At 61.7% G+C, this 21,497-nt stretch overlaps 1 protein-coding gene across 1 annotated transcript; it reads left to right on the top strand.

Annotated features, from left to right (window-relative positions):
• Window positions 1-782: 782 nt before the first annotated feature.
• On the top strand, window positions 783-20,338 carry SIGLEC1 (sialic acid binding Ig like lectin 1). The gene is made up of 21 exons (XM_004610990.2): window positions 783-858; window positions 1,006-1,365; window positions 1,878-2,174; window positions 2,897-3,163; window positions 3,434-3,685; window positions 5,699-5,995; window positions 7,154-7,411; window positions 9,037-9,342; window positions 9,620-9,877; window positions 10,019-10,321; window positions 13,424-13,684; window positions 13,833-14,144; window positions 14,999-15,250; window positions 15,439-15,708; window positions 15,795-16,046; window positions 16,265-16,555; window positions 17,531-17,791; window positions 18,471-18,773; window positions 18,935-19,037; window positions 19,473-19,566; window positions 19,963-20,338. The coding sequence occupies exons 1-21, from the start codon at window positions 810-812 to the stop codon at window positions 19,990-19,992; spliced, it is 5,076 nt and encodes a 1,691-aa protein (XP_004611047.2). The 5' UTR covers window positions 783-809; the 3' UTR covers window positions 19,993-20,338.
• Window positions 20,339-21,497: the final 1,159 nt, after the last annotated feature.

Genomic DNA, 21,497 nt, shown 5'->3' with positions numbered 1-21,497 from the left:
AGATGAGAGCGCTTTTCAGACCCGTGTCTCATGGGCACTGGGGGGTTATGGGAGGTTTCAGAGCAAGAAAGTGACCAGCATTGAAGGTTTTTTGTTTTTGCTTTATCTGGGGGCCACATTTGGCGATGCTCAGGGCTCTGTGCTCAGGGCTTACTCCTGGCAGACTCAGGGGACCAGCTGGGGTGCTGGGTGTCGAATCTGAGTTGGCCGTGTCTAAAGCAAGTGTCCTAACCTCCGTACCATCTCCAGGCCCTTGAGCATCTTTCGAGAGTTTACTTGGGGGGCCTCCCAGGAGCCCTGGGGGTGGTACATTGGCCAAGCGGCAGGAGAATGTGGGAGCCAGAGGGGGCGATGTGAGAGATCAGCTGGGCCACCCCGGCGGGTTCCTGGCTCGCACCAGGAGCTGCAGGGTGGGACCCCCACTTCCTGACCCACAGTCTTCCCTCCTGGTGAGCGGGCAGCCAGTGGCCATCACGCTGGGGGCGGCGCTGTGAGGGCTTCCAGGGCGCCAGTTCCTGCTGGCTGTGGTGAGGAAGTGGGGGAAAGGGAGAGGCAGCCTGTGGGGGGGGGGCTTGGGCGGGGCGGGAGGCAGGACTGGGCTGGGCGGGGCTGCCTTCTGAGAAGTGTCCCCTGGAAGAGCACTTCTGGGTGCAGAACGTGGGCGTCCTGCTGGCAGTGACTCCGGGACTCCGTGCCCTTGCTCACGACTGGACTTGGCTGACTCTGGGGTGAGCCGTCCCGAGCTCCCCAGAAGGCCCAGTGGCACCCCGTACCCCTCCTCTCAGACGGGACCTGCTCCAGAGCCGCCCATGGACATCCTCGGCCCGCTTGTGCTCCTGGCCGCCTCCGTGTCTCCGGGTGAGCTGAGCAGCCTTGCGTGTGGTCCAGGGCCCGACCCTCCGCTGGCCCATCCCGCCTGCCCTCAGGGGATGCAGTCGGGGGCCGGGACCGGGTGGGGGAGCTTGTGTTGAGCCTGGCCGTCTCCCCACCCCCACCCCTGTGCAGGTTTGGGCTCCTGGGGCGTGTCCAGCCCCCAGAGAGTGGCGGGTGTCCAGGGCTCCTGCCTCCTGATCCCCTGCGTCTTCTCCTACCCCGACAACGTGCGGGTGTCTGATGGCATCACGGCCATCTGGTACTACGACCAGGCCGACAGTCGGAAGGTGGTGAGCCACTCGGCACAGCCTGAGCTGGTCGAGGCCCGTTTCCGCCAGCGGGCGCAGCTGGTGGGGCAGGTGATGCACCGGACGTGCAACCTGCTGCTCAAGCAGCTACAGCCCGAGGACGCCGGCACCTACAAGTTCCGCTTCGAGATCAACGGAGGCGACCGTTGGTTGGACGTCATAGGCACCGTGGTGACCGTCACAGGTAGAGGGCTCCAGCTCTGTCCCTAGCCCAGTGGGGGGACAGCAAAGAGCACCTCTGCTTGGGGACCAGAGCAATAGTCCAGCGGGGAGAGTATTGGGTTCAATCCCCAGCATCCCATCTGGTCCCCGGAGCACCGCCAGGAGTGAGCCCTGAGTATCGCTGCATGTGGCCCCCAACCCCAAAAAGAGATAAATAAAATTTATTTATTTTTTTAAAAAGAAAGACCGGGGGGGCTGGAGCAATAGCACAGCGGGTAGGGCGTTTGCCTTGCATGCGGCCGACCTGGGTTCTAATCCCAGCATCCCATATAGTCCCCTGAGCACCGCCAGGGGTAATTCCTGAGTGCAGAGCCAGAAGTAACCTCTGAGCATCGCTGGGTGCGACCCAAAAAGCAGAAAAAAGAAGAGAAATACTTCTATGTCACCCCCTGTTTGCCCCCCGACTCTGCACGGGGCTCATGGGGGTGGGGGGATGCCTTGGCATCTCCCTAGAGCACCTGTTCCTGCCCTCAGCCATGCCCCAGACACCCACCCTGGTGTCACCAGCCATGCTTCTGGAAGGCACCGAGGTGGACTTCAACTGCTCCACCCCCTACGCCTGCTTCATGGAGCCCGCGAGGCTGCAGTGGGAAGGCCAGGACCGCGCCCGCTCCGCCACCTTGGACCACCAGAGGGTCGAGCCCACGGGCGTCAGCCTCACGCAGATGCTCCACATGGCACTGTCCTGGCGGGACCACGGCCGGACGCTGAGCTGCCGGGTCTTGCTGGGCGCACACCAGAGCCAGGGCCAGCTCCAGCTCCAAGTGCAGTGTGAGTGCCACGGGGCCCCGCTCTCGGCTGCTCCCGGGCTCGGCGGGAGGCCAGACCTGTCTGCAGCCCTGGCTGAGCCCACGTCCCTCGTCCCCTGCCCCACGGCAGCCAGGCCGGACAGAGACAGCCCTCAGAGCCGCCATGGCGTGAGCTCTCTCCCCTCTCCTGCTGGCTTCTCCCGGCCTGGGCTGAGCCTCAGACATGAAGCTCCGGGCCTCAGGGACAGAGAGCCCCGACTTTGGCTCTACTCAGAGGGCGCAGAGGGCAGCTCAGTCCTCTTGTGCTTTCAGTGTCTCCCCCATGTCAGGCTATCACTGGGGCATGACCAAGAGGCAGAGGCCACGGACGCAGGCCTCCACTAGTTTCCCGTCACAGGGGAACACAGCAGTATATCCTAGAACAGGGGTGGGGGTGTTCTAGAAAGGGGCGGGGAATGTTCTAGAACAGGGCTGGGGAATGTTCTAGAACAGGGCTGGGGAATATTCTAGAACAGGGATGGGGGTGTTCTAGAAAGGGGCGGGGAATGTTCTAGAACAGGGGCGGGGAATGTTCTAGAATGGGGGTGGGAGATGTTGTAGAACAGGGCTGGGGATGTTCTAGAGCAAGGGTGAGGAATGTCCTAGGCTGATTGAGATCTGGCGGATGGATCCTGGACGGTCGCCTGGGTGTGTGTCCTTCTGGCACCGCCCTCCTGTTCCCTAGCGCCCTCTCCTGCCTTGCAGATACCCCCAAGGGTGTGTCTGCCCTCCTCCAGCCTTCGGAGCAGAACATCCGCCTGGGGGAGCAGGTCACCCTCACCTGCCACGTGAACAGCAGCTACCCCGAGGTCCGCTCCGTGCAGTGGCTCAAGGATGGCCAGTTGCTCCAGGTGGAGGGCCAGGTGCTGCAGCTGCCTCGGGTGGCCTGGAGTGACTCTGGGCTCTACGCCTGCCGCGCGGAGAACAGCGTGGGCTCCTCAGAATCGGCCCCCGTCGACCTCCACATCTTCAGTGAGTCCCTGGGTGGGTGGGGTCAGGGGTCTTGCCCAGAGAGTGGGGAGAGGGCACTCGTGCCTCCCGGAGGAGGGTCAGGCGTGTGCCAGCCCTTCCCTGGGAGAGAGATGGGCGGTGGGGGGTCCGGGGAGCGGCAGGGAGAGAGGCCGGGCCAGTTCCGACCCGGCCGCAGGAGCGTGAGGGGCACGGTGCAGGCTTAGGCAGAAGGGCAGCAGCCCCGGGTGAGGGCCCAACGGGGTCTCCCCCAGAGTGTCTGCTCCCCTGCAGCCGCTGAGGTCCAGGTGAGCCCCGCGGGCACCATCGTGGAGAACCAGACGGTGACTCTGACCTGTACCATGCCCAGAGAGGCCAACGGGACGCGCTACAGCTGGTACAAGAACCAGCAGCTCCTGGAGGGTGCCCAGGACGCCAGCCTCCGGCTGCACCCTGTCCGCAGGGCCGACTCCGGCTTCTACTTCTGCGAGGTGCTGAACGCCCGCGGGCGGGCACGCTCGGGGCCCGTCAGCCTGGTGGTCCAGTGTAAGTGGCCCGGGCTAGGGAGCACTGTGCACCACGGAGAAGGGGCGATGGGGGGCGGCCCCCACAAACAGGACGGCTGGGGCCCTGGGCCTGGATGGCCTTGAGCACCTGACCCAGGTCTGCTCAGAGGGGGCACAGCAGACCTCCCTGGGCCTCAGTTTCCCCCATCTGAGAAAACCTGCTTGCTTTAAAATCGGTTTGGACGTGCAGGAAGTTGCAAGGAGGCCACAGTGAATGTGGGGTGAGGTGAGGGTGTGAGACCCACTCCCAGGTTCTGTCCCAGTGGGCTCGTGAGACCAACTGGGGTGTTGGGAGCCAAACCTGGGTGGGCCACATGCAGGGCCAGTGCCCCCCGCCGCCGTACTGCGACTCCAGCCCCTCCGTGCTCATCGCCGGATCTCCTCAGTTCCCTGTTTCCTGTTTCGGTACATTTGCTTCCTCTCTCTTTATTCGCATGTGTTTTGGGGTCACTCTTCGTGGTGCTCTGGGGACCGTGTGGTGCTGGGGATCAAATCTGCAGGCATGTGCTCGCCCTGCTGAGCTCTCTCTCTGGTCCCTCCCTCCCCTGCCCGGGTCCTTCTCTCTCTGTGTGTTCTCTCCCTCCCACCATCCCTCCCTCCCTCCCTCCCTCTCTCTCTCTCTCTCTCTGATCCTTTTCTCTCTCTCTCTCTCTCTCTGGTCTCTCTCTCTCTGGTCCTTCTCTCTCTGTGTTTTCCCTCCCTCCCTCACCCCCCTTTCTCTCTCTCTCTCTCTCTCTCTCTCTCTCTCTCTCTCTCTGATCCTTTTCTCTCTCTCTCTCTCTGGTCTCTCTCTCTCTGGTCCTTCTCTCTCTGTGTTTTCCCTCCCTCCCTCACCCCCCCCTTTCTCTCTCTCTCTCTCTCTCTCTCTCTCTCTGGTCTCTCTCTCTCTGGTCCTTCTCTCTCTGTGTTTTCCCTCCCTCCCTCACCCCCCCCTTTCTCTCTCTCTCTCTCTCTCTCTCTCTCTCTCTCTCTCTCTCTCTCTCACCCCGGGGGCCACACTCAGCAACGCTCAGGGGTTGCTCCTGACTCTACACTCAGAAACCATTCCTGGCAATGCTCAGAGAATGCTATGGGGTGCCGGGTATTGGACCCGGGTCAGCTGTGTGCAAGGCCAGCGCTTTGCCCTGCACTGTACTGTCTCTCTGGCCCTTGTCCCCCTCTTTCTCTATTTCCGTAAACACACACATCTCTCCGTGCCTCTGTGTGCACGGTCCTGGGCACGCACACACAAGTGCACCCACCTTACACGTGCATCTGTGCTCCCCGCCTGTCTCCCACCGGCGTCCCGCAGCCTCAGACTGGCCAAGCCCCTCTCCCTCTGCCGGACCCTCACACTAACCACAGCTGCGCGGCACAGCCAGCGCCCACAGGGGCCAGACGGGACCCTCTGCTCCAGGCCGCTCTTAGCCAGGCGGGCCCGGAAGGGCCGTCCTGATGCCGAGTCTCTTCCGGGCTGGGATCCCACGGAACATCCAGGCCCTGGACCCCTTGACCTTGACAATCCCTCGGTTTCCCTGGCCTGGCACTGAAGCATGGAGTGCTGTGGGTGCCCCCCGCCCGAGCCTGTGTGTCCGGGGTGGGGCACCCCCGACGAGGCAGTGACCTCTCTCCCTGTTGCTGCAGGAGGCCGCAGCTGTCAGCCTGGCCCACAGCCCTCGGGTTCTCTGGGGCCACTTTGTGGGGGGCCCTGGTTGCTGCCTTGCCCATCTGGGGGGCCGTAGGGCTGACCAAGGGGTCTGCCTGGCCTGGCACAAAAGCGTCTTCTGCACTTGGGAGTTTCTGGGGGTGCACAGTAGGACCGAAAAGGGGACCAGGGCAATGGGACCCGGGTTCGATCCCCAGAGCCAGGACTCAGCCCTGAGCATCGCCAGTTGTGGCCCCCCGAAACATAAGAAAACAAAGTGTAGGACCAAAGAGACTCAACGGACCGGATGATCAGGAGGGACCCGGGGCGTGTCCCCGCCCTGCAGTGACAGCACTTGTCTTCCCACAGACCCGCCCCTTGCTCCCGTGCTGACGGCCTTTCTGGAGACGCAGGGGGCGCTGGTGGGCCTCATCCACTGCTCCGTGTCCAGCGAGCCCCCCTCCACGCTGGTGCTGGCCCGGGGGCGCGTGGTGCTGGCCTCCTCGGAGGCGGGTGGGCAGGACCCGCGCCTCAGCGTCGCCTCCGGGCCCAACTCCCTGCGTGTGGAGCTCCGGGACCTGCAGCCCGCAGACAGGGGGCAGTACCGCTGCGTGGCCACCAACACCCTGGGGAAGGCCTCCTCCACCCTGGACTTCCGTGACCTGGGTAAGGTGTCTCTGGCCAGTGCCCACCTGTTGGGTGGGGGGGGCGTGCCAGCGCGTGTCTGAGCCACTGGCCAGCAACAGTCACTCAGTGCTGGACCTACAGCCGTCCCTGCGGGGGTCCCGGGAGTCACAGAGGGTCGCCTTTTCCGGGGACGGGTTTCGACACCTTCCTTCCACGTATCCTGCTCTGGAGCCATAGCACAGGGGCCTTGCCCACGGCCAACCCGGGTGGGCCCCCTGAGCATCACCGGGAGTGATCCCAGAGCACAGGGCCAGGAGTGACCCCTGAGCATCACCGGGTGTGGCCCCCAAACAAAACAAGGCACACAGTCCGACTCTCTCCCTCTGTCACTGGGGTGGACTCTGAGCAGGGGTGCACCCCCCTCCCTCTGCCCCCTCGCCCCACTCCAAAGCACACTGGGCAAAGCTGGTCCACCAGTTGGAATTTTTTTTAGGGGGGACAGCGTGGGCCAGGGGACGCGGGGCCCCTCCCTGAGACTCTGGGTTACGCAGGCCAGTGGCTTAGTACAAGGGTTCGAGGGTGTGCGGCTGCTCATGCCAGTGGTTCAAGGGTCATGTGGGAGTGCTCGAGGGTCCCCAGGGCTGCATCTGGTGATGCGCGGTGGGATGCAGGGGCCCTGACTGCTCCGCTATCCCCCCAGCCCCTCAGCTGGGAGTCTCAGATATTTGACCCAAGCCTGAGCTCTGGCTCAGAATCTTTTTTTTTTTTTTTTTTTTTTTGCTTTTTGGGTCACACCCGGCGATGCACAGGGGTTACTCCTGGCTCTGCACTCAGGAATTACTCCTGACAGTGCTCAGGGGGCATTTTGGGATGATGGGAATCGAACCCAGGTTGGCCACGTGCAAGGCAAACGCCCTACCCGCTATGCTATCACTCCAGCCCCTCAGAATCTTCTAAACCCAGATGAATCCAGTTACAATGCCAAGATCCGAATTGGTGTTCCAGGCCACAGTTTTCTGATCCTCAAGAGTCATGGGCTGACCCCAGGAAGCTCAGACTTCCCTCCAGAAGCTCGGGGAGCAGGGAATCCTGGAGGGCTTCCTGTAGGAGGCAGCCCAGCCCCACAGTCTGCAGGGAAGCTGAGCTTGAGGTGAGGGTCACATGCTCTCCTTCAGCCGCTTCTCTCCCCGTCCCCAGCAGTGCGCCTCCTCATCAGCCCGGCTGCGGAGGTGGTGGAGGGACAGGCGGTGACCCTGACCTGCAGGAGAGGCCTGCGCCCCACGCCCGACACCCGCTTCTCGTGGTACCGGAATGGGGTCCTGCTTCTTGAGGGGCCCAGCAGCAGCCTCCAGCTCCCGGCCGCCTCCAGCGCCGACGCCGGCTCGTACCACTGCCGGGCCCGGGACGGTGACAGCGCCGGCGGCACCTCCTTGGCTGCCGTCCTGACAGTGCTCTGTGAGCTGCCTTTCTGCCTGCCGGGGGCCCACTGGGGGTCCACGGGGCAGCACCCTCCAGAGCCCGGGGGCGGGGGGGAGGGGGCAGCCGCAGGCCTGGGCCCGGATGGGAACTGGGGGCTCACGGCTGGGCCCAACCTGCAGCTCCAGCTGCTGTAGGCCCTTGGCCCCACCCCGGCCCTTCCTGGACACCCCGTGCAGACACGCCTCCAACACGCGTGTGCTGGCCCCGGGCCCCCAAGGGGAAGGCGCAGCCTCTGGGTGTGGGGACAGCAGTCTGCAAGGGTCTTTCTCTGAGTCCAGAGGTGTCTGTGTGTGTCTGCGTCTCTGTCTCTGTGTGTGTCTGTGTATCTCTGTGTGTGTCCGTGTGCCTTGTCTCTGTGTGTGTCTGTGTGTCTGTGTCTGTGTGTCTCTATCTGTGTCTCTGTGTGTATATTTTATGTGCGTCTGTGTATATTTTTGTGTGTGTCTGTATGTGTATATTTATGTGTCTGTATATAAAACTGTGTGTCTCTGTGTGCATATTTGTGTGTGCCGGTATGTGTTTCTGTGTGTCTGTGTATATATTGGCGTGGGTCTACTGTGTGCTTCTGAGTGTACATTAGTGTGCATCTCTCTGCGTATATTTGTGCGAGTCTCTGTGTGTGTATTTGTGTGTGTATTCATACTTGTGTGTACATATATGTGTGTCTTTGTTTCTTTGTGTATTTGTGTGTATACTCATGTGTGTGTGTCTGTGTGTGTAGGCGGTGTGAGTCCTGGCACACTTCAGGCTCCTTTCCACCCTCCATCCCAAGGTCTCAGGGACGTGGCTGACGTGGCCTTCAGGGGGTCTCTCACATTGCAGCTGAGAAATGAGGGCCAGGCGGGAGGGCTCCGTGGAGGAGGCAGTGTCCAGAGGGGACCTGGAGAGCCAGGCGGGTGCCCTGTGCAGGGCCTGTGGCACTCACACAAGCTGCAAGACCAGAAAACGGTGCAGGGTGGCTTGAAAGTGTCCAGGGGAGTGTGAGGCGGGGGTGGGCCTTCATCCTGGGGGGCTGCCACAGCCTGGGGGGCTTGGTGCAACACTCGGTGTAAGGGGGGACAGCCCGCCCCACTGTACACACACACAGACACACACAGACACACAGACACAGACACAGACAGACACAGATACACATAGACACACAGACACAGACAGACACAGATACACACAGACACAGACACAGACAGACACAGATACACACAGACACACACAGACACACAGACACAGACACAGACAGACACAGATACACACAGACACACACAGACACACACACACAGACACACACAGACACACAGACACAGACACAGACAGACACAGATACACACAGACACACACAGACACACAGACACAGACACAGACAGACACAGATACACACAGACACAGACACAGACAGACACAGATACACACAGACACACACAGACACACAGACACAGACACAGACACAGACAGACACAGATACACACTGACACAGACACAGACAGACACAGACACACAGACACACCCACAGACACAGACACACACAGACACACACCCCACACTATGTGCGGGAGCCAGCCTGCTGGCGGGCCGTGTGTGGAGGCCCACACCCTCCCTCTCCCCAGACGCCCCCCGCCGGCCAACCTTCACTGCCCAGCTGGACCCCGAAGCCGCCGGCCGCCACGGGCTGCTGCTGTGCCGCGTGGACAGCGACCCCCCCGCCCTGCTGCGTCTGCTCCGAGGGTCCCGCGTGCTGGCCTCTTCCCCGGGCTCCTGCGGGGGCTGCCCCTCGCGCCTGAAGGTCACTCGCGGCCCCAACCTGCTCCGCGTGGAGATCGAGGACCCCGTGCTGGAGGACGAGGGCGCATACCTGTGCGAGGCGACCAACGCCCTGGGCAACGCCTCTGCCTCGGCGACCTTCGATGGCCGGGGTGAGCGGGGCTGGCACCGGGCACTTGGCTCAGGGTGGGTGGGCAGCCCTCCTGCTGGCCCTGCGGGTGGGCGCGCGCTCTGGGGGCCCCTGGACACGGGCAGCCTCGCCCTCTCGGCCCTTCCTGCCGGGCCTCTGCCACCCGCTCCTCCGAGACTCCCGTGTGAGGTGGCTCCCCTCCTCCCCGCGCCCCGTGGGTGCCGCAGTGTCCTGGCCCTCGGCGTGGCCCCCTGGGCGGTGGGGAGCTGCCTCCAGGTGACCTGCCCCTCTGCTTCCAGCCACGGTCCTGCTGGTCACCCCCAGCCACGTGCTGCAGGAGGGCAGCACGGCCACCCTGACCTGCACCGTGAGCAGAGACGCCCGCGCGGGCGCCGCCAATGTTTCCTGGTTCCGGAACGGGCTGCCGTGGGCGCAGGGCCCTCAGCAGACAGTGACCCTGCAGCCCGTGGCCAGGAGGGACGCAGCCCTGTATGCCTGCCGCGTGCTGGCGGAGGAGGGCGGCCAGCCCTCGGCCCCCGTGGTCCTGAGCGTGACGTGTGGGTGACAGGCACCGCTGGGCAAGCGGGAGGGGGTGGTCTGGGGAGCAGGGCTGGCTGGCAGGCGCGTGGCCTGGCTTGGGGCGGGGTGGGCCTGGGCGGCACGCGTGCACAGGGCTCCAGTGCCCCCTGTCCCCGCAGACCCCCCGGACCCACCCAAGCTGTCCGCGCTCCTGGACGTGGGCCAGGGACGCACGGCCCTGTTCGTCTGCACCGTGGACAGCCAGCCGCCCGCCCAGCTCTCCCTGTTCCACGGGGAGCGCCGCCTGGCCACCAGCCCGAGGGCCCAGCTCCCACCCAGTGACCGCCTGCAGCTCAGAGTCACAGCCAACTCCCTGCAGCTCGAGGTTCGAGAGCTGGGCCTGGAGGACTCCGGCAGCTACCGCTGCGAGGCCACAAATGTCCTGGGGTCAGCCAATACCTCCCTCTTCTTCCAGGTCCAAGGTGAGTGTCGGTACCCAGATGTGCTAGACCCAGCGGCCCCTGTAGATACCCTGGCCAGGTTTTGGCTGAGCAGTGTAGATTCAGTGCAAAAGTGTGTTGTCTTCAGCCCCTGCGAGGGGTCAGTTTCCAGCCCCACTGGACGCATCATCCCGTAGCCTCCTGCGTAGTATGTTCACCTGCAATAGCTGTGCCAACCACTAGGCGGCAGTGTCATTGCACAGGGTGGCTTGCACAGGGCACTTAGTTTTTGCAGTGGGTTTTGGATATACTACTCCTTTGTCAAACGAGAGTGAGCAAATATTTTCCTCCCAATCTGTGGGATGTCGTTTTATTTTGGTCATTATTTCTTTTTCCGTGTTTTCTGGCAGATAAATTCTTTAGTAATAATATAATTGTTACTTATAAAACAATTCTTGGGGTCCTGCAAGATAGTACAGTGGGCAGGGCTCTTGCCTTGCATGTGTCCGACCTGGGTTCAGTCCCCAGCACCCCATGTGGTCCTTGGAAGCACCACCAGGAGTGATTTCGGAGTGTAGGGTCAGGAGTAACCTCCGAATATTGCCATATGTCACCCCAAAACAAATCAAACAAAGAATCCTCGGGACTGGAGAGATAGTAAGATGAATAAGGTGTTTGCCTTTCCCAGCTGACCTAAGCCTGATCCCCAGCACCACATAGGCCTCCCTGAACCCCGACAGAGTGATCCAGGGAACACACAGATCCAGGAGTAAGCCCTGTTGCTCAAAAACAAACAAAAAAAGGAACTCTCACATAAAACATAGTTTATATATCTGCGCATATCCAACACATGGGCGTGCATATGTAGACACAAAACACACACATAGTATATTTATATTCTTTACTAACTTACATTTTCACACACATATGAATGTGCCTATCCTATAAAAGTCCTCCATAATTTGGGAGGATATTTCTAAACATAATATTTTTTATTATTATCATTATCATTATTATTTGCTTTTTGGGTCACACCCGGTGATGCACAGGGGTCACTCCTGGCTCATGCACTCAGGAATTACTCCTGGTGGTGCTTGGGGGACCATATGGGATGCTGGGAATCGAACCTGGGTTGGCCGCGTGCAAGGCAAATGCCCTACCCACTGTACTTTTGCTCCAGCCCAACATAATATTTTTTAAATAAAAAAATTATTAAGATTTTTGAGACTTGACAAAAATGAATAGAAAGCAACAGAGAAACAAGGTGAATTACTACCAATTAAGAGAAATTGAGATTTCAAGCATCATCATAATCAAACTGTTCAAAAAAAAAAAAAGCCTACAGAGCTGGAGATGAAATCCAGGAGGTCAGGTCCTTGACTTGCTTGGAACTGAGTAGGCGCCCACCCAAGCTCAGACCCCTGGACCACAGATGGACCCCCAGCACTGCCAGAAGCTGCTCGAGCACAGAGCCAGGAGTAGTCCTGGAGCACTGCTAGCCCAGACTCACCACCCCCCAAAAAATCTCCAAAATATACGTATATGAAAAATGATGTGTTGACTCCAGAAAGAAAAGACATTTTATTTATAGCAGGAAAAAAACTGAAATGAGAGCAGACTTATCAGAAAAAGCCTAAAGAAAAAAGTTAAAATGTCCTTATATTTTTTTACGTGTGAAGTAATAAAATATTTAATCCATAATTCTAAATTCTGTCTGCTTCTCTCTCTCTCTCTCTCCATCTCTCTGTCTGTCTCTTTATATATCTCTTTATCTATGCTTCGGGAATAAAGGGGAACTCAGGGGTGCCTCAAGATCAAACTCTTCAGCCCATTCCAATTCTCAGGGGTCCATGATCATCCCCCTCGACATGCGACAATATTCCTGTCTTGTCCATTTTTCTAGAAGTCTCCCTCACCTCTCTATTGCCTCTTCACACTTTCACCCTGTTACTGGACCATAAATCCCACCTTTCTTTTATTTGAAGCTGGCTGGGTCTTAACGTCTTTTGCCCACAGCAGTAATCCTTCTTACAGAAAGTCTTCTTACCATCTTAAAAAAGATAAAATCCTCCCGGAGCTGGAGTGACAGTATAGACGGCAGGGTATTTTGCACGCAGCTGACCCAGGTTCAATCCCCAGCATCCCACATGGTCCCCCCAGCCCAGGCAGGAGTAATTCTCGAGTGCAGAGTCAGGAGTCACCCCTGAGCATCGCTGCATGTGATCCCCAAACAAAACAAAACAAAATTCCTCCGAAAGCAAATAACCAGGAAAGAGAAAATCAACAGCTCTGCATTGGTCAAAGAAAAAACATATGCCTCCTGTTTCCCGCCCTGAAAAACAACATCTGCTTTGAATATTTCCTAGGACTTGGGTTCCATTACTCTTATTTTGACAGGGACCCCTCCTCACGGTGCTGACTGGGGCTTGGGGACCCCGGGGCCAGACCTGACCGTGCTCAGTGGGGTCCTACGGTCACAGGCGAGGCACATGCTCTGCAACTTGAGCCGCCTTCCCGCTGCTCCCACGTCTTCTCTTACCTGTCACACCCATTTCCCAGGCACGGGAGCTGGGGGTTAGGCTGTTAGGAGCTTGCACAGTGCACATGGTCCACAGGGCCCATCCCTGCTTCCGAACTGATGGTCTGGACCGATAACAGTTCTGGTGCCAGACGCAGCTTTTGCCTCCTGCACCCCGCACTCACCCCACCTTGTCTCCTGCGGTGGACCTGGGGTGGGGCTGCGGGTGAGGGTGCCAGGAACCGCCCTGTGCCTGGTTCTTGGCTTCTGGGCTCTCCTGGCCTGGAGCCCGGGAGCAGGCGGGGCTGGGGAGGATCAAGATCAGGAAGCAGCTCACCCCTCCCTCCCAAGCCCCAGGTCACCCAGGCTGAGTCCAGCGCCTGGCAGGACAGTGGCCCTCGGCGTGCCCTGGGTCCCGCCCCTTCCGGGGTCCATGCAACCAGTGCTAACCTGTGCCTGGTACTGGCTGCAGGTCACAAGAGCCAGAGAATGTGGCAAAACTGTATCTAAAGAGAGAGTGGGTCGAGGACAGACCCGGGGCAGGTCCGGAGGGGCGTGTAGGGCAGGGGCAGGGGAGGGGTCAGGCAGGAGGAGGCCTCTCACCGGCTCTCACTTCGTCCCTGCAGGGGCCTGGGTCCACGTGTCCCCGTCCCCGGAGCTCCAAGAGGGCCAGGCTGTGGTCATGAGCTGCCAGGTGCCCCTGGGGACCCCCGAGGGAGCCTCCTACCACTGGTACCGGGACGGCCGCCTCCTGCCGGACTCCACCTCGGCCAGCCTCCGCTTTGCCGCCGTGACTGTGAGCCAGGCTGGGGCCTACCACTGCCAGGTGCAGGTCCCGGCCTCGGCCAGCACCAGCCTGGCCACGCCGGTCAGCCTCCACGTGACCCGTAAGCCTGTTCATCCCCTGGCTGGCTCCCGGGGGCGTGAGGCTCAGGTTGGGTGGGGGCTGCGGGTCACGGGAGCCAGGCTGTGCTCTGGGGAGCGGGCTGCCTGGAGGCACCATCTTCCCGGGCCGGATGGCCCCCTGCCCCGCAGATGCCCCGCGCCAGCTGGCACTCACCACCCTGATGGACACGGGCCCCCGGCGCCTGGGCCTCCTCCTGTGCCAGGCCCACAGTGACCCTCCGGCCCAGCTGCGCCTGCTCCACGGGGACAACCTGGTGGCGTCCACCCTGCGGGGGCCGGAGGAACCTGCCAGCCGCTCCCCCCGGCTGCAGGTGACCGTGGCCCCCAACGCACTGCGCCTGGAGATCCACAACGCCACCCTGGAGGACGAGGGTGTCTACAGCTGCCAGGCCACCAACACCCTGGGCCAGGCCTCGGCCTCAGCCAGCTTTGACGCGCAGGGTCAGTGCGAGGCGGGGTGTGTGCGTGAAGGGCGGGGGCCGGGCGCCTGCTTGGCACACGTGAGGGGGCGGGGTTCCTGGCGAAGTAAAAACGAAAGCAGGAGTTATCGGCCGGGGGGCTAAGCTGCGTGCCGGGTAGGCAGCTGACCTCAGTCCCACCCCAGCCTTGTCAGGAGTGATCTCTGAGCACAGAACCAGTCTAGCCCCCCAAAATAAAAACAAAACAAAACAGGGAGCTGGAGCAATAGCACAGCGGGTAGGGATTTGCCTTGCACGCAGCCACATCGGGTTCGATCCCCGGCATCCCATACGGTCCCCTGAGCACTGCCAGGAGAGATTCCTGAGTGCAGAACCAGGAGGAACCCCTGAGCATTGCTGGGTGTGGCCCAAAAAACCAACAAAACAAAACAAAAACTAAAAAAATTAAGCCCCCCCCATCGCTTTACATGGCTGTGCAATGGACAGTGCAAGCAGACAACGGTAGGTGGGGGGCCCAGACAGTACAGCGGGCAGGGGGCTGGCCTTGCACTGGCTGACCTGCGTTCAATCCCCCCCCCCCATATGTCCCCTGAGCACCTCCAGGAGCAATTGCTGAGGCCAAAGCCAGGAGTAGCCCCTGAGTCAGGTGTGGACCCCACCCCCAAAGGGGGGTGCTCCAGGGGAAGGCCGAGCCCCGGGGGCAGCCTGGATCCTCCCCTGCACCGCCCCAGGCGCAGAGAAGGCTCAGGCCCCCCCGGAGGGAGGGACAGCTGCTTCCCAAGCTTGCCCCCGGGCTCCCCGCGGCCAAAGGCCCCTGCGTGGTGAGCGGCCGGGCGGCAGCGTGCTCACCAGCGTCCCTTGCCTCCCCGTTCGCAGCCGTGAGTGTGCAGGTATGGCCCACGCTGGCCGTGCAGGAGGGGCAGCTGGCGAACCTGACCTGCCAGGTGTGGGCCTCCCGGCCGGCCCAGCTCACCTACACCTGGTACCGGGACGGGCAGCAGCGGCCGGGCGCCCGCTCCATCGTCCTGCCCAACGTCACCGTGGCCGACGCGGCCTCTTACCACTGCAGCGTGGCCCTCCCTGGCCAGGCCCCCCGCGTCTCCAGGCCCGTGGCCCTGGACGTCGTCTGTGAGTCTGCTGGGGTTCAGCGGGGGTCCGGGGCGACCCGAGAAGGCCAGAGCCTGGGATGTGGGGGCGGCGGGGACAGGACAGCGCAGGGACAGGCAGGGGCCTGGTCTAGCTCGGGCCCTGCGCTGGGGAGGAGCGTTCCCCTGGGAACAAGCCGAGCCCACCCCCCACGCCTCCCTGCCCCGCAGATGCCCCCCGGAACCTCCGCCTGACCTCCCTGCTAGAGAGCCGCGGCGGGAGGCTGGCCCTGGTACAGTGCACGGTGGACAGCCGCCCGCCTGCACAGCTGGCCCTCAGCCACGCCGGCCGTGTCCTGGCCGCCTCCACCGCAGCCTCCAGCCCCAACGCCCTGCTCCTTGAGCTGCGCGAGCCAGGCCCCGACCAGGAGGGTCGGTACAGCTGCTCCGCCCACAACCCCCTCGGCCAGGCCTCTGCGTCCCTGGAGCTGCAGCTTGAGGGTGAGGCGGGGAGTCCCCGCATGCTGGACGGGGAGGTCAGCCGGGCTGTCCGTGGGGCTCCGCTGATCCCGGCCTCTTTGGAACAGTCACTCAGGTGACACTGGCCCCCTCGGCCGCCGTGCCCGAGGGGACTCCCGTCACGGTGACCTGTGAAGACCCAGCCGCCCACCCACCCACCCTCTACACCTGGTATCACAACGGCCGGTGGCTGCGGGAGGGGCCCTCGACCACCCTCTCCTTCCCCCGGGTCTCCCGGGCTCATGCCGGGGCCTACATGTGCCAGGGCCAGGATGCCCAGGGCAGCCGCAGCTCCCGGCCCACAGCCCTGCGCGTGCTCTGTGAGTGGCGGGGTCCTGGTGCGGGCGGGCGGGCAGCAGGGTGGGCACAGGACCGAGGCAGGGCCCAGCAGGGTCTGGGAAGGAGGAGGTGGGTGACGGAACCTGCCCGGACCCGCCCAGAGAGGTCACTTGTAAGGAGAGCCTGGACCTGTGTGCGGGGGCTTTGGCCAGGAGTGGGGGTCCCCGGCAGGCCCCCAGCCCTGATCTCCCTCCCCCAGATGCACCTCGGGACGCTGTCCTGTCCTCCTTCCGGGACTCGAGGGCCAGCCCCGCGGCCGTGGTGCAGTGCACGGTGGACAGCGAGCCCCCCGCCGAGCTGACCCTGGCCCACCACGGCCAGGTGCTGGCCACCAGCGCTGACGGGGCGGTGGGCACAGGCCGGGTCCAGGTGGCCCGCAACGCCCTGTGGCTGCAAGTGAAAGACACGCCCCTGGGGGACGGGGACACGTACGTGTGCACAGCCCGCAACCTGCTGGGCTCCGTCAGCACCAGGCGGCTGCAGGCAGAGGGTGAGCTGGGGGGGGTGCCGCTGGGGAGGCGGGGGCAGTTTGGAGGGATGTCCTGGGAGGGGGAGACAGTCTTATCTGTGAGGGACCCCCAACTGGGCGAGACGTCCTCAAGGAGGTCGGGTAGATAAAAGACAGAGCCCCTCGAACACACATGCGCATACCCACGCACATCACACACAAACATGAACACACATGCACGCATGTACATACACAAATAGAAACATGAACATAAACACACATGCACGTACTCATACACATACATTCACACAATACACGCTCATGTACATGTACATGCCCACATGCAATTTATACACACGTAGATGTGCTCATGCATATGCATATATCCATGCACACACATACACATATGTAAGTGGACTCACACATATGCGTACACACACGCACATGTATACACAGATATATGCATACACATGTACACGCATGCACATGCATGTGTCTATGCATCTGAACATGCGTACACTTAGGCATGCACACAGATATACATACCCGGATACAATGCTCACATATATGCATATGCGTGCATACTCATGCATCACGCATGCACACAGATACACACACAGAGTCCAACCTGGCGGAGGGCTACCCTCTGCCCGGGGAGGGATGAATATGCCCTTCGGGAGCCCAGCTGAGGGAGGAGGTGCAGTGCAGCTCCTGCCTGGGGACCCAAAGCTGGGGATCAAACTCAGCGTCACCCGTGGGAAGTATATATCCATGCACACACATACACATATGTAAGTGGACTTCCTGCTCCGAGTGCTCTGGTTGAAGAGGGAGACACAGGCCTGGACACCCCCGTGCAAGGACCAGAGCCAGCTCTGTCCCCAGGGCATGCTTCTGAGGGGCAGCCGTGCCCCGCCTAGGGCCCCAGATGTCTGTCGGAGCAGACCACCCCGAAGGCACAGGCTTCTCGGGCCAGCAGCTCGACCCGATGGCCCACACACATCCTGTGGCCCCCAGGTGTGCGCGTGGTGGCAGAGCCGGGGCTGGACGTGCCCGAGGGGGCAGCGCTGAACCTTAGCTGTCAGCTGCCCGGTGGCCAGGGCCCGGGGGAGAACGCCACCTTCTCCTGGCTCTGGAACGGCCGGCAGCTGCGTGCGGAGCCCCAACCCACCCTCGCCTTCTCCCACGTGGCCCGCGGCCAGGCCGGGGCGTACCAGTGCCGGGCCAGGCTCCCCGCAGGGACAGCCACCTCCGCCGCCGTCCTGCTCCGAGTGCTCTGTGAGTGTGTCCTGGTGCCTTTGGGGGTGGGTTCCTCCCCCGGAATAGGCCAGCCCCTCTCCCTGGGAGGAGGGGGGGGGGTGAGGGCCGCCACTGCAACCTCAGACTTAGTGCTTCCAGCCAGCACCCTTTTACCGGTTGTTCTGAGGCCACGTTTGGGCTGGGCTCTGCCGAGCAGCTGTTTTTGTTGTTGTTGCTCTGGGACCACACCCGGTGATGCTCGGAGCCTGCTCCTGTCTCAGGAATCACTCCTGTTGGCTCAGGGGACTATCGGGGATGTCAGGGATTGAACCCGGGTGGGCCACGTGCCAGGCAAAGGTCCTGCCTGCTGTGTTCTTGTGCCAGCTCTGCCGGGCAGTTCTGCTGCTCTCAGCCCACGTGGTCACGGGGGTCAGGCACTGGGCCGGGGGCAGGCGGCCTGGGAAGGGTCTTGGCTGGCCCTGCGTCCCGCAGGCCGGCCTGGGCTTCCCACACACCCAGGAGAACAGACACCCGGGGACATGCCATGCGTGTGTTTTCCTTCTGCCTCTGGGACTGCGAGGCGAGTCCCAGGTCCACGGAGCGGAGCAACGGGCTCGTCCCCCTCCTGGGTCGAGCCGTGACCCCTCACTCCGGGGCCCGGGAGGGGAGGCATCGGGCTGTCTCCCACTCACTGCGCTCCCTCGGTGACCTCCCACAGACCCTCCGGACACGCCCACAATGACGGTCTTCGTGGAGGCGGAGGGTGGCGCCCAGGGCATCCTGGACTGCCGGGTGGACAGCGAGCCCCTCGCCAGCCTCACCCTCCACCTGGACGGACAGCTGGTGGCCTCCAGCCAGCCCCGGGGCGGCCCTGCCCAGCCTCACACACGCGTCTCGGCCTCCCCCAACGCCCTGAGGGTGGCCGTGGAGGCGCCTCGGGCGGGCGACCAGGGCCAGTACGTGTGCACAGCCTCCAACGCGCTGGGCTCGGCCTCGGCCTCCGCCTACTTTGGAGCCAGAGGTGAGGGGGGCCCGGTCTGGCTCCCCGCGAGCTCTGGCAGGGCCCCATGCCTTGCGAGGCCTTCCTGAGTCCCGTCTGCGGTGTCGGGAGCAGACCAGGGCGGGAGGTCCCGATGGCGGGGACCCCACCCCGCCCCCACACACACCTGGCGTCTCTTCCAGCCCTGCAGCGCCTGCACCTGTTCCAGTGGCTACTCTGGGCGCTGGGGCTGCTGGCGGCCATCCTGCTGCTCCTGCTCGTCCTGGGGGCCTCCTGCCTGTGGAGGTGGGTCTGCAGGGGCGACAGGGCCGCTCTCCCTCCCAGCAACCCTCAACATTCCCCAGAAGGGGGGGGCGTCAGCATCTCTGACTTCACACTTCCTTGCCCAGTGGGTCCTTCTAGAACAGTCTCTGATGGGAGTCTCTTGCTTTGTCTCTCTGCGCTGTCTGTGCTGAAGGGCTGGTGGGAAGTAAGAACTTGAGACCCCCCCCCAGCCAGCCCCCCACTGCCTCTGCAGGGTGTGGTCTGGGGTCCTGTGTGTGTGTGTGTGTGTGTTGGGGGATGTGTTTAGGCCACACCCAGCTGTGCTCAGGGCTTCCTCCTGGCTCTGTGCCCAGGAGTGAGCCCTGGCAGTGCTCAAGGGACCAGACGCAGTGTTGGGGATTTGAACTGGCGTGGGCCACGTGCACGGGCCGTGCATGCCTGTGTCCTGCCCCTCAGACGGCACTCTTGCTCTTGCAGAAGGAGGCTTTGCCGCCAGACGAACGTGGGTGAGAGCTCGGTGGAGATGATGTCTCCCAAGGAGACCTTGCAGGTGGGCAGGTGACAGGCAGATGTGACGACCCCCCCCCCCGGCTGCCCCTGCAGGCCACGCTCACTTTTGGGCGGGGTCCGGGACGGGCGAGCCCCATCAAAGACCGAGGGGGCAGACAGGGAAGCCCCATCCTGGTGGGGACAAAGAGCAGCGCTGTGTCTAAGGTGACAGGGACAGACACGGAACTAGACAGTGTGGCGTCCATTTCCAAGGCCCCTTCCCCACTCCTGAGTCCATCCCCTGTGCAGGTGTGGAAATCCATTCCCCTCCCCCTGCAGAGAATGTACTGGCGGGCCAGCCCCTGAGGACCCCCACCGAGACTGCCCTTTGGGGCGAGGGGTCAGGTGACGGCCCTTCCCAGAGTCCTCCTGTGACCAGCGTTTTCTCTGTGGGAAGCTCTTGGATCCTGGGCGGCCGCACCTCTGAGCTCGTCCTGTTCTTGGCTGCTGAGTGACTTCCTTCTCAGGAGGAAAGGGGAGCCGGATTCTCTGAGGACCTCTGTGAACGAGGCTGGGTGGGTGGGTCCTGCCGGCCTCTGTGGAAACAATGGGGTGATGGTTGGGTTTCTACGACCTGACCCAAACCTCTGGCCTGAAGAAATATGGGCAGCGGGTGGAAGAGGCGGACAAGGATGCCCCCAAGAGCGGCGCCTTCAGGGGAGGCTGGAGAGAAACGAGTTGTTGTGTTCCCACGTCTCTTCCTCTCTTCTCTGCATCACACCTCTTCGTGTCCCTCCCACTGCACGGTCTCGTCATACCGTCCTCCTCTGACCCCACCCTGCATGGCGTGGATGGGTGAGGAGTTTCCCTCTTCATCCTCACAGCCGGTTGAGGTCCTGTTCCGACCGACTGGGTTAAGCTGCTCTCACAAGAGACCAAATACAGTGGCTTCAAAATGAGAGAATTTGTTTTTTCCCCCTACAAGTCTAGACATGTCCGGGGTTGAAGGTGTTGGGTAGACCCCTGAGTGCTTTACCTTATACCGTCCACTTCCAAAGGGCTGCTTGGACGGCGAGGCTCGGAAAGGTCTCACTGTGTCCTGGGTTGAAGTGACAACCTAGTCGGAAGGACTCTTCCCCTGCACACGGCCAGCCCTGTTTGGTTCCCTGTGCTCCGCCCAGGGTGGTTTCTGAACACAGAACCAGGAGTGAGCCGTGAGCACAGCTGGGTGGGGTCCAAAAACCAAAACCAAGCACAGCAAACCTCGCAGACCTTTGTGTCCACATACCCTTCAGCAAGGAGAGAGGAGGGTGGGAGACGGACCCCCAGCCCTTCCCCCAGCGTACAGCGCACACACTGTCTGCTTACTCCCCATTGGCCAGGTGGTTTTTTTTTAAATTAGCACAGCGGGTAGGGCATTTGCCTTGCACGTGGCAGACCTGGGTTTGATTCCTCTGTCCCTCTCAGAGAGCCTGGCAAGCTACCGAGAGTATCTCGCCCACATGGCAGAGCCTGGCAAACTACCTGTGGTGTATTTGATATGCCAAAAACAGTAACAAGTCTCACAATGGTGACGTTACTGGTGCCTGCTCGGGCAAATTGATGAGCAATGGGTTGACAGTGACAGTGACAGTGATTTTGTTTGGGGGCCATACCTTGCACGGTGCCTACCACGTACTCCTGGCTCTAAGCTCAAGGATCACTCTTGGTGGGCTCAGGGGAGGGGGACCATATGGTGTTCCTGGCATCAAACCCAGATTCACCGCAGGCAAGGCAAACTCCTTCTTGCTGTATGATCACTCCAGCTCCCCTACTGGCTAGAATTTAGTCCTGTGACCATGCCAAGTTGCGAGGGATGCTGGGAAATGTGGGGGGGTTGCTTTTGTTTTGTGACACTTTCACACGGTTGACTGTTTAAGGACAGAGGAATTTGACCTCATGACATGTTTGCAAAGCAGGCATTCTTCCCTGTGCGGTTTCTCCCAAAGGACT

Source organism: Sorex araneus, chromosome 3 (assembly GCF_027595985.1).
Source record: "Sorex araneus isolate mSorAra2 chromosome 3, mSorAra2.pri, whole genome shotgun sequence".
Classification (NCBI taxonomy): domain Eukaryota; kingdom Metazoa; phylum Chordata; class Mammalia; order Eulipotyphla; family Soricidae; genus Sorex; species Sorex araneus.
This window is presented reverse-complemented; position numbering and strand designations above follow the sequence as displayed.

Coding starts and splice junctions, on each gene's coding strand:
- SIGLEC1 (XM_004610990.2), top strand. CDS start 810: ATGGACATCCTCGGCCCGCTTGTGCTCCTGGCCGCCTCCGTGTCTCCG. Junction 10,322..13,423: donor CCTCTTCTTCCAGGTCCAAG/GTGAGTGTCGGT, acceptor TCGTCCCTGCAG/GGGCCTGGGTCCACGTGTCC. Junction 18,774..18,934: donor CGCCTACTTTGGAGCCAGAG/GTGAGGGGGGCC, acceptor CGTCTCTTCCAG/CCCTGCAGCGCCTGCACCTG.